This window comes from Megalobrama amblycephala, linkage group LG21, assembly GCF_018812025.1.
Source record: "Megalobrama amblycephala isolate DHTTF-2021 linkage group LG21, ASM1881202v1, whole genome shotgun sequence".
Lineage (NCBI taxonomy): Eukaryota > Metazoa > Chordata > Actinopteri > Cypriniformes > Xenocyprididae > Megalobrama > Megalobrama amblycephala.
In genome coordinates this window covers 27,155,368-27,171,269 of record NC_063064.1, presented here as the reverse complement: position 1 = coordinate 27,171,269, position 15,902 = coordinate 27,155,368, and the positions used below count along the sequence as shown (strand labels likewise).

Genomic DNA, 15,902 nt, shown 5'->3' with positions numbered 1-15,902 from the left:
TGCTGGTTCTTGTGCCGGTTCTTAAATCAATGCAAAAACTTTTTACTCTCACTGAAAAAGGGGTTGGAGCTATTAATTTTGCTTTCTAAAGGGCTTTTCACACTTAATAGTTTACACTGGGTCATTCATGTGAATATATGACAAGTGGTGTTCACTGTAAATGATGTCCAGCTCCAGCTCCTCCTCTCTGGATGTAATATGGGTGGAGCTTGACCTAGTAAGGTTTAGGGATAGGGTTATGGTTAGAGTGTGGCTGGACATCAAGCTCCACCCATTGGCTCTAGCTGTAACATTCTAACACTACATTGTTTCAGAAAGTTTGGCACTGCAATGCAGGGTTACCACTGCAAAAACTGTGCTAGCCCTACAGAGAAGGGGTTTATAAAGACTAACCCAGGGTTAAGCACAGTGTTGAAAAGCCCTTAAATGCACCAGATATTGGACATGCCCTCCAACAGGGACACAGATCCACCCCTCATAGTCTCACAAAATCCTGTGGGAATCATTGTACATAAACACTACTGACCTATGGAAACACCTCCAAAACACACTTCTTCAGCCAGCATCCATTATAAAACACTCGGCAGACATTAATTTTGTTTAGAAATATATTGAAATTATGTTTGTGCAAAAACATTTTTTCATTCATCATTACATTTTTTAGTTCAGCTTATTGAATCCCAAGCACTTCTAGTACTGAGCTAGAGAAAATCTAGAGAAAATCTGTGGTCACAGAGGTCACAATGCACTACACACCAAACACTAAATGATTAATGATTTGTAAGCAAGTAAAGATACTTTATTTATAATGAATACATAATGAAACTTGAAGCTCATCAGTGCATCTTCACCAAACTGTAGACTTGATCTGCTGCGTTTGACTGAACTGGTTTGTCAGGGATCGTGCAGTACAGGTGGTAAACATTCTTAAAGAAGAAGAAATAAAGATTGAAAAGACACACAAGATAAATGTGTTTGTATATTCTGTTCATGATGGACGTCTTATTTGTTTATGTGGAGTGACGGCGCTACACCGGGGTTGGGGGGGCTATAGCACTGTCAGGTTTTTGAATAGCCCCTGTTTAGCCCCCTCAAGCAGTTGAGATGATAAAGAAGACAAGAGTGCAGGTAGGAAACCCTGAGGGGGCCAAAGAAGGAGAATTGAAAGAGGAGTCAGAGAGAGAAACTCCTGAGCCAATGAGGGAGAGTAGGAGCAGTGGAAGAAAGACACATGTTCACATGTAGAAGTCATGCGCTCGTTTTTTCCAAGCGCAGCGAGATGAAAAAACTCAACTTTTCAGAATGCTACAAGCGCACCGCAGGTCATGTGGCAAGTCACACCAACTGATCAGCTTCGGCCTTTCTGTAACAAAACATCGAAAGCCCCCTCCCCCCACCCCCCAGCACCGGTAGAGAAAAAATTCTGGCGCCGTGCATGGTTTGGGGTGTGACTGTTCACATATTACCTTATTTTCTGCTGTATTTCCCTCTTTCTGTTGAGTATTGTCCAAAACTTCTGTAAAGCAGAAGCGTCATATCACTTTAACATGTTTTGACCTTCATGAACAAGCTCTCTGTCATAAAGCTTTAATGTATTTTAAAGAATCATCTCTTCTCAGATTGATTGTGCAACAGTTACGATGAATTTAGTATTTGGTCCACTTCCTCTGTATGAGCTCATCGAGATTAGGTGGGTCAAGCTTCTCAATGCTTATATGTGAGCATCCAAAATTCTGTTTTTTACGAAGCCCCGGACATGACATGCAGGGAAAAAATAATAGGCTAAATTGTGCGCATAATTTACTAATTCATTCCCTCGATTTATAAACCATAGGCATGATTTATAAATCGAGGGAACGAAATAGTAATTTGTGCGCACAATTTAAAATTTTTTTTCTTGCATGTCATGTGCGGGGCTCCGTAGTTTTTGATCAAGTGAGGAAGTTTTGAATTGTGAATCCACAGTGTGTTTTCACAGTAAAGACTGAGAACAATTTGATTTGTCATGATATGGCCATTTTAATGAAAAAAAATACTTACCTGAGGGCTGGTAAATTGAATTTTCAGCCATAATGAAAGAGTATGTCGCTGTAGGATCTGGTGTGTTGTCCTGATGGGAATCTGGGTGTTCGAGGCCTTTGGAGGAACAGCATGATGAAGAGGGTCAAACAGAGTCAATAGAAAACCATCCAAAACAACTGGACAAATGTGAAATGGATTCACCGAAAAAATTGAAACTTGTAGTTTTAAAAGCTTTACAGCCTCTCATCACTGCTTCTTTCATCGTACAGTGGTAAACATTATGTAAAATATCTCATTTTGGCATAAACTGTTCCCATGGTGCGAACTACGGGGGAGCTAGGGGGAGCTCGGCTCCCCTTAATAAGACATGGGCTCCCCTGAAAACATGATTTGTGAAATTTTGGGGGTCTCAAAAAATATTGACAATGTGTTATTTTGATGTGCAATTTCAGTTTTGTGTGATGTGATCATCATGGATTATTATGTGTAAAAGACCGCAGTCTCTAGCGTCAGTCGCTAGACTGCCTCTTGAGATCAGGGGAGTGAGGTTTACATGCACAGCTCTTACATGCCTATGCCAATTATGGTATTCTTCTGTAGCCTGACGGGTAACTTTAACCGTTGTTCTTGTGAACTCAAAGACAGCCTGATGCTTTGTTTATAGACTATTTGTGGGTGGCTGTTTGTTGTTTCACCTATCAATTTGCGTCGATAATGTATAATAGGGTAAATCCTGTATAGTGATTTATCCTATATAGTGCTTGCATAAAGCAAGTAGTGTACACAGTCATAGCTGTTATGTATCTTTGCAACTCACTGTAAGCCCTCTTTGGACGCAAGCGCATGACCCCCCCCTATAAAAAAAAGTGGGTTCCCTCAAAGTCCATGGTATAGTTTGAACACGAAGAGAAGATGTGGCTAATAATGCTGATCTGCTAAAGACTTTAAAGAGGAGAAGCTGTTTCTGAGAAGCTGTGGTCACTATATGGTGTTTTTAACTGACACTAAGCTTCACACTATCTGAGATCATTTACTGACAATGATGTTCTCTTACCCACAGATATGGGCTGAGATGGGGCTGGTACATAAGTTATCAGAGAATATGTCTCTGCAGGTCCAGAACTCTGAAAAAACATTAAGAATTATTATAATTATTATTAATCATACTCATTATGGTATTATAAATATTTATTCGTGATATTAAATATTATTTAGTGATAAATATGTTTTAGTGATAATATTTTAGTGATTGAAAAGATTAATTGCAATACTCACCATACCGATTTCTTGACTGGGCACATCTGATGATACTGATCTCATTTTATTGCTAAGAATCAAATATTGATCTTTATGGCATCTTTTCATGCATATATCAGGTAAGGTGATAAACATTTGCACATACAGCTCATAGACTACAAAAATGCGTTTTGTTTTGTTTTTTTGCAAAAAAATAAAAAATGAATAAAATAAAACCTTTAGGGTTATTATATTTAATAACCCTAATTAACCTTAATTACTTAGGGTTATGAAAACTGAAACTAAAACCATAAAAAACCAACCAACAAAATAAAACTTACGGGTTTCTTCTTTTTATACCTAGAAAACAATGAGCTATTATGTTCAGTTTTTACTCCTCTACAGCATTTTGTTGTTTTAATGATAAATTCACATGATCATTTCTATATTGAACAGCATGGTGTGAACAATTATAAACTTTACTTACTTGCAAACCGACACAGACAGATGAATCCAGTCAGAATGACACCAACACCAGTGGAAACCAGAACTATAAACCATGTTTCTGTGTCAAAACAAAACCAACACTTTAATAATCCATGTTTATGTGCATTATGATGATTAATATGAGTGTTTTAGATGTATCAGTCCACCTGACAATTGATGTGATTGTAGATTTATTTTACTTTTGTTGTGTGCATGAAAAGAAGTAAATGTTCTACAGAGATCTGAAAGAATGCAATAGTCAAATCATTTCAAATATGGAAGAAAAAGATTGAGAATAAAACCTCTGTGTGGTGGTGTGAGTGGATCTTTAGGACCAGCTGTTGAAGTGTGAACACTAGAAACCCCTGAAACAGAAACAGAAATAATTCAAATGATATAATACATGACGGATATAAACAGTTTCAGTGTTTGGAGTCACTGTAAAAAGAATGTTCATGATTGCGTTCTACTGATATTTATGAAAGTTACCAGTTCTGGTGGATGTCGAAGTTTCAGTGGTGGAACTGGCAGCTGTTGTTGCTGAAATTTAAATGGTAAAATAATGAGCTATATGAATTACAATAAACACTATGAGAGAAAACTTTTATTGTCAGATACAGTAAACTTTACTCACATGTTTCTGTCTTTGTTTTTTGAGTGGACGCTGCTGATGGAACTGTAGAAAGAACATCTTAAGTTGTTTTTAAATTAAAAATGGTCTTTACAAAGACTGGCATAAATCTTAACATTGTATTGATCTAAACACTGTAAAAACCATGATAACAGATAATTGGAAAGTGGATTATCTTTTTGTATTATATTATGCATATATATGTAAAAATACACTTAAATAGGCAAACATATTAGGTGAAACATGCTATGTTCATCCAGTATTACTGGAGAATTTGCTTGACAATTTGGCATCTACAGTAAATACATACCATGTCCTGATATACTTCTGATATCTGGCAGAGTAGAGGTTACAATGGAAACTGCAGAAAAAAAAAAAACATAGTTATAATAAATAGAATGTTTGAAAAAAATATTTAAATTCATAACTCATAACACAATTCATAATCTATTAGTAACCATGTTGATAAAAACAGCACAATCATGAGCCTCGTCTATTTGAAATCTCTGTGTACTTGCTTACCTTCAAAGACTAAAACTATGAGTTTTGTATTATTTGCTCTTCCGTTTATGTAAAAGACACAATTCACCATCCTGTTCATTTTATTGCCATTGTGTAAAAATCATAAATAATCAAGTCATAATTAATAAGCATATTTCGGAAAGACATTTTAACTGAAATATTTCTGACCTCAACATTTATTCAACATATAAAGTGTCATTTTTGTAAAGTCACAGAGTTCAAGAGCTGCTGCAGAACAGAATGACTCCATCAGCCTCCATAGATGCGTCTGACACTGTCTGTCTCTCTGACGTCTAAACCACATGATCAACACAACACAACTTCCTTCCTGTCTAAACGTATCAGACTGTTCATTTGTCAAAGTCATGCTGTGGTTAAACGTTTGTCTGAAAAGGACCTACAAGTTATTCAGTGTAAGAAGATTTCACAGATCACTGTACTGATTCAGTAACAGCATCACACAACTGTTGTTTCTGACTTCATGGATGATACTGACCTACAGTGAGTCCCACTGTTACCACAGGATTATGATTAATCATATTCAACTCTTTACTATATTTAGTATATTTGATCTTTCAGTGTTTTATTATACAGCTTATTGAATGGGTCTTAATAAATAGTATTCATCCAGAAGTGCCCTATAGGTGTATTACACAGATACAGTCGTATCATTCAGCTTTCCTCATATTATTTTGTTTGTCCATACTAACTTTTTTATTAATCAAACTTTCATAATATTCTAATGACCTACATAAATCAAACTGGCTTAAGATTTTTACAGGTGTCTCTGAATAAAACTGTAAAAAAAAAAAAAAAAAAAAAAAAAAGAAAAGAAAAAAAAAGAAGAAATGATTACAGTAAAAAGTCCTCACCTCTGACAGTGATTGTGTCACTGCGCAGTGATCTGATCTCAGGTTCAGTGTTGAGTGAATAATCACAGCTCAGCTGACTGCTCACTGATCGTATCATGAGTTCACCAGGAGTTACATAAAACATACAAAGACGTTCTCCAGACTGTCTCTTCTGAGAGTACAGAAGAACATCCTCAGTGTAGAGACTACAGGTGAAATTAGCTCTGACGGAATCTGGTATTTCACAGGCTATGATGGGCTGGACATCATCGTCATTAACACTGATGAAGGGTTTCTGAAGTGAACCTGTTTAAGTCAGATAATCCATAATTAATAATAATAATAAAATAGATTAAAATAAACATTGCAATAACAGTTTCCAAACCAGAAGAACAGCAGTGAAATCTGTGGCTGCAGGAGAATGAGATGATGGTTTATCAGTCATGTGATTGTATATTGTGTTTAACAGTTGATCCGGTGATTTTACAGCTGCCCATATGAACACTTCAGCACGTTTACATGCATCATATGCAGCACGTTTTAGTTTAACCTTTAACCAAATTTAAACTCATAGCCTACATGTTTGCAATGAATGGTAAAATGTAGGCCATGAGGAGTATTCATTTCATTTATGGAAAAAAAAACTGTTTTGTTTATTATTTCTGATAACTGCACTATGGAAGCTTGTTTCTGCCACAGAATAAAAATATTAAAATGGTAACTGTAACTTTTTATCTCACAATTCAGACTTTCTTTCATTTGTGAGTTTATATCTCACAATTCTAAGAAAAAAAGTCTGAATTGAGAAATGAAAAGTTGCAATTACCTTTTTAACTTTTTATTCCTTGTCAGAAACAAGCATCAATACTGCACTTTCTCAATCAAGTAACACCCAGAATTATGTTCATATGAACATGCAGATATAAATAAATACTACAGTGGATATTCCAAAAAAAGTGATTACATGATCAAGTCCAATTAATACACGCATTCATATTTCTATTTACCCAAATATTAGCTTAATCTGGTAGTTGCAATCAGTTTAAAATGATTTCTTCATGACAAAGTAAATCTAATAAGCCTTAAACAGAGGTTGTAGGTTCGTGTGTTTTAAAAAAGTGCTACTAAAACATGTTCTGATCACAAAAGCTGAAATATTTTTGACAATTAAACTTTTTTCACTAAAAATGTGGACATACTGTATTTTATCTGCATTAAACAGCAGAGATCACTTACTGTAAGACTGAACCTCTATAAGAAGCTGAAAAGCAACAAAGATGAACAACTCCATTACAGCGGGTGAGAGAAAAGAGACGAGACTCAAACAATGGATGGGTGAATTAGGAAGTAACACATTAGACCACAGGAAACATTTAATAGTTTGTGCAGTCAGTTCTATGATGATGAACGTACATCATGTGACCACATGGACAGCACATCTGGGCCACAGGTAACTTTTTTTTATAAGCTCACAGACGTTGAAAGACAAAAGGTAGTTTTGTAAAAGTACACTTTAAAAAAATGATGGGTTGTTTCAACATAAATTTGGGTCAAATATGGACAAACCCAACCGTTGGGTTTTATTTCACCTTTATTTAACCAGGCAAGTCATTAAGAACAGGTTCTTATTTTCAATAACAGTCTGACCGTAGCCTATATTTGTCATTAATGTTAATAAAACAACAAAAGATGTTAAATAAATGTATACATGGTAAATAATGACCACTGTATCTGAAAAACAAGTTTATTTATATTATTGATATTATATATTTATTTGTATCTCTATAGTATTTGTTGTATTGTTTGTAAATTTCTTTTTATATAACAACAATTATATATAGGCTATTGGTAATTATGCCCTTTGAAGGTTATTGGACACTGAAATTTTTGTTCAAGTTTAAATAAAACATAAAAATTATTACTTTTTTCATTAGAGTAATAATAAAGGAGCTGTCCTACATTCATTAGTCTCACTGTGTTGTGCTTGGAAAACTGTAACACATTCCAATCATTTGGGGCAGTAAATTCAAAAGCAGAACGACCATATATAGTTTTCTTTCTAGGGACAGTCAAAAAGATATAATTAGATGATCTGTATATATATTAGTTTGAGTTTGCAGCAACTTTTGAAGATATTTAGGTAATAACCCTAAAAGAGCTTTATAAATTAAAATATATCAATGTATTTCCCATCTTATATGCAATGATTTCCAATTCAAAAGAGAGTATTATTCACAATGATGCGTTCTATAATATGAATTATCAGTCTAATTGTTCCAGAACACCATTACACGCATTTCTATATAATTACAAATAGTAAATATTAGTTTAATTAGGTTAAAATTTTAATTTTAAAATTTAACCCAACGGTTAGGTTTGTCAATTTTTTGCCCAAATTTGGGTTGAAACAACCCAGCATTTTTTGAGTATAACATTTAAATGTGCCAAAAATAACTGAACCATTAATAGACTTTAAGAAAGATTAGATTATAATATCAAAATTAATAATGTGGAATACATTATTCACTCAGTGGTCACTTTATCAGGTACATGTTTATTATTTGATGCATAAAAGCAGCAGACAAAAGTCAAGTGGTTCAGTTGCTCATTCAACTGACAGTTGTTTAACAGAGAAAATAACACCAAACAAAATCCTGTCATTATTACAGAGCTGTGGTTGGCAGAATAATTCTGTACAAATGCAGTAAAAATGTATAGAACAACATGTAAATTGTATATACATATTAAACCAGTAAATCCAACAGTCTTTTCTGCTGAATTAGCAAGGCCACGCTACTACTAAAATCTGTTTTGTACTTGAACATCTAACGACATCCACCATAATAACACTAGCGGTAAAGAGAAAGTCACATGATGAATCAAAGTTCATCACATGTAGCTTTTCCACAAGCTGAGGTCAATACTAATATATAGAAGGTGAACGCAGTGTCATGCACACACTAAAATAATGCAATAAACATTCATTTTTGTAGGCCTAATATAAAAAACATAATTATTACAAAATTAAAGGGGTCATATGATACCACTTTTACAAGATGTAAAATAAGTCTCTGATGTCCCCAGCGTGTGTATGTGAAGTTTTAGCTCAAAATACCTCAGATATTTTTTATAGCATCTTAAATTTGTCACTTTTTGAGGGTGAGCAAAAAAGCTCAGTTTTTGTGTGTGTCCCTTTAAATGCAAATTAGCTGCTGCTCTCAAGAAGAGGGTGGAGTTTCAAGAGTTCCTGTTAGCAGCACTAATTATCTCATGCAGACTCACTTAAAATGTCAGAAACCGTTTCAAACAAGCAGCGGACAATTATAGAGAATCAGGAAGAAGTGACATGTAGAATGCAACAGGACGTTTCTGAATGGTTAGTTGGTGAATTTATGTAGCTGATATGGAGGTAACTATCTTAAAGTGAAACAGAGAATTCTTTAAAAGAAAATATCTCCCTTTGCATTGAACTTTGAGCGTTGTAACTTTGCAGATGTTGTTTATTATATGTTAGATCTATTAGAATTTTCCCCCTATACATAGTAAGGAACTTACAGTTAAACAATTAACAGTTTTCTACTGTAGCATTTTTACAGTTAAAATTTCAATAATTTTTTTTACAGTGAATACAAACTGAATAAGCAAGGCACAAAAATTTTGATTTAATATTTTTGATGCTTAATATCTGTCACTAAATCTGCATCACTAAATACTACAGATGACTTGAAGATGCTTTCAGCTACAGTTAATGAATTCAGTAGCTAAATAATGTAAATATAGGCTACTATCATTATTTCTGAACTAATAATTTTTTCTCTTTAGAGGTGCACCAAGTGAAGAAATGAAGCGGTTCATCCATGTTTTTTGGAGCACACAGAGGAAGTTAACAGAGATGTTGTTTCCACCTGGCAGGAGCTGTAGTTCACCTCTGTGAGAAGATCATCAGAACCTGCACAGATACACACTTTATTATCATGTTTCTATATCATGGAGCTCAGTTTATGCAGAACTAAACTTACTGTCAAAGTGGCAGAGACAGATGAATCCCATGAGTCCAGACAGAAATAAACCAACACCAGTGAAAACCAGCACTACTGAAAGCCACGAGACTGACAAAAGAAAAAATAATCCATGTTTATATCTATATCAGATTTTTTATTGAATGTTTGAAAAAACATTCAAACATTCATGTACATTCATGTATATGTAAAAATACACTAAAACAGGCAAACATATTAGGTGAAACACACAATGTTCATCCAGTATGACTGGAGCAAAACAATTTTGCCATTTGTTTGACAATTTGGCATCTACAGTAAATACATACCATGTCCTGACATACTTCTGATATCTGGCAGAGTAGAGGTTACAATGGAAACTGCAGAAAAAACATAGTTACTGTATAGTAAATAGAATGTTTGAAATTCATAAACTATTAGTAAACATGTTGAAAAAAGCAGCACAATCATGAGCCTCATCTTTTTGAATTCTCTCTGTACTTCCTGCTTACCTTCAAAGACTAAAACTATGAGTTACAGATGAACAGATACTTTGAAAATGGATCCCAGCCATATCTTTGAATCCAACATATTAATTTTACACAGTGACTGTTAGAGCTGAAGAAGAGTGAATTAACTTAAATATGGTTTCCTTTGCCTTGTTTGTTGTCAGGTTTGACATGGAATGGCGGTCTACTTTTCAATGGCGTAATCATTTTTCAGAAGGGAATTGTTTATCAAATTTACAATAACCAGAAATGGTGTTATCGGTAACTTACTACTTGTCGTGGCTGTTGTAGTAGGATGTGCTCTGGTGGTTGTAGTAGTTTGTGCTGTGGTAGTTGTTGTTGTTGTCGTTGTTGTTGTAGGATGTGCTGTGGTGGCTGTTGTAGTAGTACGTGCTGTGCTTGTTGTAGGATGTGCTGTGCTTGTTGTTGTACGTGCTGTGCTTGTTGTTGTTGTAGTACGTGCTGTGCTTGTTGTAGGATGTGCTGTGCTTGTTGTTGTACGTGCTGTGCTTGTTGTTGTTGTAGTACGTGCTGTGCTTGTTGTAGGATGTGCTGTGCTTGTTGTTGTACGTGCTGTGCTTGTTGTTGTTGTAGGATGTGCTGCAGTGCTTGTTGTTGTAGTTTGTGCTTTGTTGGTTGTTGTTGAACCTGCAGAGACAATTTATCAGCATTATATAGAGTCATTTTACATAATTTGCAAATCTTGCATCACACATATTGGTTCACATTAATATATTAATAAAAAACTTATTTTGTACTGTCACTGTCACTGGATCAGAGTGAGGAGATGATTTTTGACCTTGTGACAAATTCAGTGTAGAAGCAGGTTATTCTCACAGATGAACTCTGACCCTCTGACCAAATACTGATTTCAGATCCAGTGAGTGAGAGCTGACATGATGGGCTCAGTTTTGAGTTACTTTCTTTTCTATTTATGTTAAAAACACACATCTCCATCTTGTTTCATTGTGTAAAAATAATTAATCAAGTTATAATTAATAAGCATATTTCTGAAAGAATTGAAATACTTCTGACTTCAACATTTATTTGACATTAGCATGTTAATTTTTGTAAAGTCACAGAGTTTAAAAGGTGCTGGAGAACAGAATGACTTCATCAGCCTCCATAGATGCATCTGACACTGTCTGTCTCTCTGACGTCTAAACCACATGATCAACACGACACAACTTCCTTCCTGTCTAAATGTATCAGACTGTTCATTTGTCAAATCCACACTGTGGTTAAACGTTTGTCTGAAAAGGACCTACAAGTTATTCAGTGTAAGAAGATTTCACAGATCACTGTACTGATTCAGTAACAGCATCACACAACTGTTGTTTCTGACTTCATGGATGATACTGACCTACAGTGAGTCCCACTGTTACCACAGGATTATGATTAACCATATTACCATATTCAACTTTTTCCTATATTTAGTATATTTGATCTTTCAGTGTTTTATTATACAGCTTATTGAATGAGTCTTAATAAATAGTATTCATCCAGAAGTGCCTTAAAGATGTAATAGATACAGTCGTATCATTCAGCTTTCCTCATATTTTTTTGTCTATACTAACTTTTTTATTAATCAAACTTTCATAATATTCTAATAACCTATATAAATCAAACTGGCTTAAGAATCCTACAGGTGTCTCTGAATAAAACTGTAAAATAAATGATTACAGTAAAAAGTCCTCACCTCTGATGGTGATTGTGTCACTGCGCGGTGATCTGATCTCAGGTTCAGTGTTGAGTGAATAATCACAGCTCAGCTGACTGTTCTCTGATCGTGTGAAGAGTTCACCAGGAGTTACATAAAACATACAAAGAAGTTCTCCAGACTGTTTCCTCTGAGAGTGCAGAAGATCATCCTCAGTGTAGAGACTACAGGTGAAATCAGCTCTGACTGGATCTGGTATTTCACATGATATGACAGGATGGACATCATCCTCATTATAACTGATGAAGGGTTTCTGAAGTGGACCTGTTTAAGTCAAATAATCCATAATTAATAATAATAATAAATAAATTAAAATAAACATTGCAATAACATTTTCCAAACCAGAAGAACAGCAGTGAAATCTGTGGCAGCAGGAGAATGAGATGATGGTTTATCAGTCGTGTGATTGTACAGTTGTAAGAAAAAGTATGTGAACCACTTGCAGAATCTGTGAAAATGTGAAAAATGTTAACGAAATAAGAGAGATCATACAAAATGCATGTTATTTTTTTATTTAGTACTGTCCTGAGTAAGATATTTTACATAAAAGATGTTTGCATATAGTCCACAAGAAAAAAAATAAATGAAAAAGCTGAATTTATTCAAATGGCCCCATTCAAAAGTTTGTGAACCATTGATTCTTAATACTGTGTGTGTGTGTGTGTGTGTGTGTGTGTGTGTGTGTGTGTGTGTGTGTGTGTGTGTGTGTGTGTGTTTTCTTTTGCCTTGTGGATTAAATGTAAACATCTTTTATGTAAAATATCTTACTCAGGACAGTACTAAATAAAAACATATCATGCATTTTGTAATATCTCTCTTATTTTGTTAAAATTTTTCACATTTTCACAGATTCTGCAAGTGGTTCACATACTTTTTCTTGCAACAGTATATTGTGTTTAACAGTTGATCAGGTGATTTTACAGCTGCCCATCTGAACACTTCAGCACGTTTACATGCATCATTTTCCATGTTTTGGTTTAACCTTTAAACAAATTTAAACTCAGCCTACAAAGCCATGCACAATGAATGGTAAAATGTAGGCCATGAGGGGTTTGTATTAATTTCATTTATGAAAAAAATCTGTTTTATTTATTTATTTTTTCAATAACTGCACTATGGAAGCTTGTTTCTGTCACAAAAAAAATTTTAAATGGTAATTGCAACTTTTTATCTCACAATTCTGACTTAATAACACACAATTGGGGGTTTACATCTCACAATTCTAAGAAAATTATGAAATAAAAAGAGAATTATGAAATAAAAAGTTGCAATTACTTTTTATACTTTTTATTCCATGTCAGAAACAAGCTTCAATATACTGCACTTTCTCAACTGCCTATATCAAGTAACAGTCAGAATTGAGTGTTCATATGAATGTGCAGATGTTAATAAATACTACAGTGGATATTCATGCTGAATTATTTTTGACAATTAAAGTTTTTTCATTAAATATGTGGACATATTTTATTTTATAAACATTAAACAGCAGAGATCACTTACTGTAAGACTGAACCTCTATAAGAAGCTGAAAAGCAATGAAGATGAACAACTCCATTACAGCGAGAGTGAGAGAAAAGAGACGAGACTCAAACAATGGATGAATTAGGAAGTAACACATTAGACCACATGAAACATTTAATACTTTGTGCAGTCAGAGCTATGAAGATGAACGTACATCATGTGACCACATGGACAGCACATCTGGGGCAAATGTAACATTTTTTTTTATAAGTTCACAGACTGGCAAAGACAAAAAGGTAGTTTTGTAAAAGTTGGCTATATTCTAAAAAATGCTGGGTTGTTTCAACCTTAATTTGGTTTAAATATGGACAAATCCAATCGTTGGGCTAAAAATTTAATTTAAAAATGTAACCCGTTTGTGTCACAGTGTATGCAGGCGGACCGATGAAGACAGAAGAACCAGGTTCCAAAAAACTCTAAGTTTAATTATAACTCCAAAAACAGGCAGACAGGTTGAGCAAACACATACAGTAAAACAACAGCAACTGAACAAAGAGTGCAGACAAGGGTGCAGCTTAAAGAGCTCATGAATTGAGAAATCAACTTTTCCTTGAGCTTTTGATATATAAGAGGTCATCGTACTATAAGAATATCCTGTAAGTTTCAAAACTGAAAACCTTCTTGCTAGTCCAATAAAAGCTTTTATTGACACTAGGCCTATTGATCGCATTTCGGTGCAGGCTTTGCAAACAGACTGGCGAGCAGGGTGGGCGAGAGCCGTTAGGGAACGGTGCAAGGCCGGTGACACGAGAGTTAACGAGCTCCGCCTTGAGTCTCTCACGGAGGAGCTCTGGAAGCATAAAAGGAGGAGCAACGACAGTGAAGGACAAGAGAGGACCAGGCCTGGACTGGTCTGATTTTATGTTTTATTATGTTTGTGTGGCCGGCAGACGTCCGCGAGGGTCTGCCGGCATTACTATCGTTTTGTATTTGTTTATTTTGAATTAAAGTTTTGTTGAACGTTCGCCGGTTCCCGACTCCTTCTTCCCATACTTACGAACTGTGTTACACAGACTTTTATGATATGGACTCGACAGTAATGCGATAAAATGCATCTGAGCATCTTATATAATGATTCATGTACAGTCAGATGTACTTTGTCTATGTGTCAGTAATTCATACCAGTGACTAAACAGTCAACTTCACATTGTTTCTCTTATTAGGATAAAAAATAATCTGTTATTATATTAAATTAAATATAGAAAGCGATCAAAGAACGCTCCCTTTACAATCGCTGCAGCTGTCAATCAAACAGCGCAAGTTTATCAGTGACTGAGTTCTGGACACGCGCCAAAACTCCTGTTTTATTCAACGATTCTCTTAGTTACATTGTGTTTGCACTGGTAGTTACGATGAAAGCATTAAACATTTAATTGCAAGTTGAGATCACTGCTTTCATGCACTCAACAACATGTGTTCAGCAAATGTTCATCACCGGAACTTTTCATGACACAATCTAAATATAATGCCATGGATCTAAATTTAATGCTATAATCAACACTTTTCATGATTAGTGAAAAGTTTGAGAGCTATAATAGTAAAAATGTGCTAAAAGTTTTCGAGAGAGTAATACTTAGCTATTTCAAATGGAAATATGTCAGCCAATCACAGCAGTGGGCGTTTACACTGAAGTCTCACAGCAGACACGCCCTTAAAGGTGCTAAAGAGGATGTTTTGTTTTATACATTTTTGCAATATTACTTGAAACTGTCTTTACTAACTGATAAAAGACTATTTATTAGGTGCACTGAAAGTAATAATATTAATATACATCATCTGTGCACGAGGTAGGGCCTTAAAAACATCAGCCAATCGTTTGCGCTCTCCAGTAACTTTCCACACTCCACAGGTGCTGCATGCAATGTTTTTGTCAGGAGACAGGAGTAACAATTGCAGATTATGAGTTACCTGCGGTGAGTCCGACATAATGAATCCAAAAAACACGACACAGCGAATGCCGGTGGTAAACAAACACTCGTGTTCCAATACTCGTGCACGAGTTTTGGGAGGCGTTCCCTCGAAATGAACTGTGAAGGAGGGGGGTTGAAAACATCCTCTGTAGCACCTTTAAAACAGAGCGTTCAAATAAGAGCGATCAAATCAGGGTAGGAAGAATGCCTTTGATTTCTAAATTATGCCAATTTTTGATGTAAAAGCATACTAACATTATAAGTGCACCCCAGAAAACATTATACAATTATAAAATAACGCAGTTCATGAGCCCTTTAATTTGGAAACTGAAACGAGTTAATTAAAGCATATTCTGGTTGAGGCTTTAATTCCAATAAGACCTTTACATGCTTCACAGGTTTAAGAATATGTATCAAAAAGATGAGTACAAATGTTAACATACAGTAATTTAAGAAGACATTCAGCAGCAGAGATCACTTACTGTAAGACTAAACC

The 15,902-nt window shown here is 35.0% G+C and overlaps 1 protein-coding gene and 1 long non-coding RNA gene across 2 annotated transcripts; both read right to left on the bottom strand.

Annotated features, from left to right (window-relative positions):
- Positions 1-777: 777 nt before the first annotated feature.
- LOC125256316 lies at positions 778-13,549 on the bottom strand. The gene is made up of 13 exons (XM_048172212.1): positions 13,476-13,549; positions 5,770-6,054; positions 4,686-4,736; positions 4,379-4,420; positions 4,234-4,284; positions 4,047-4,109; positions 3,746-3,823; positions 3,600-3,618; positions 3,298-3,349; positions 3,077-3,146; positions 2,041-2,136; positions 1,467-1,516; positions 778-926 (listed from the first exon to the last, which is right to left on the bottom strand). Exons 1-13 carry the CDS (start codon positions 13,528-13,530, stop codon positions 837-839), a joined length of 1,002 nt encoding a protein of 333 aa, XP_048028169.1. The 5' UTR covers positions 13,531-13,549; the 3' UTR covers positions 778-836.
- LOC125256320 lies at positions 8,834-10,678 on the bottom strand. The gene is made up of 4 exons (XR_007182090.1): positions 10,526-10,678; positions 10,076-10,126; positions 9,768-9,857; positions 8,834-9,697 (listed from the first exon to the last, which is right to left on the bottom strand). It is a non-coding gene; the product is annotated as an uncharacterized LOC125256320 (long non-coding RNA).
- Positions 13,550-15,902: the final 2,353 nt, after the last annotated feature.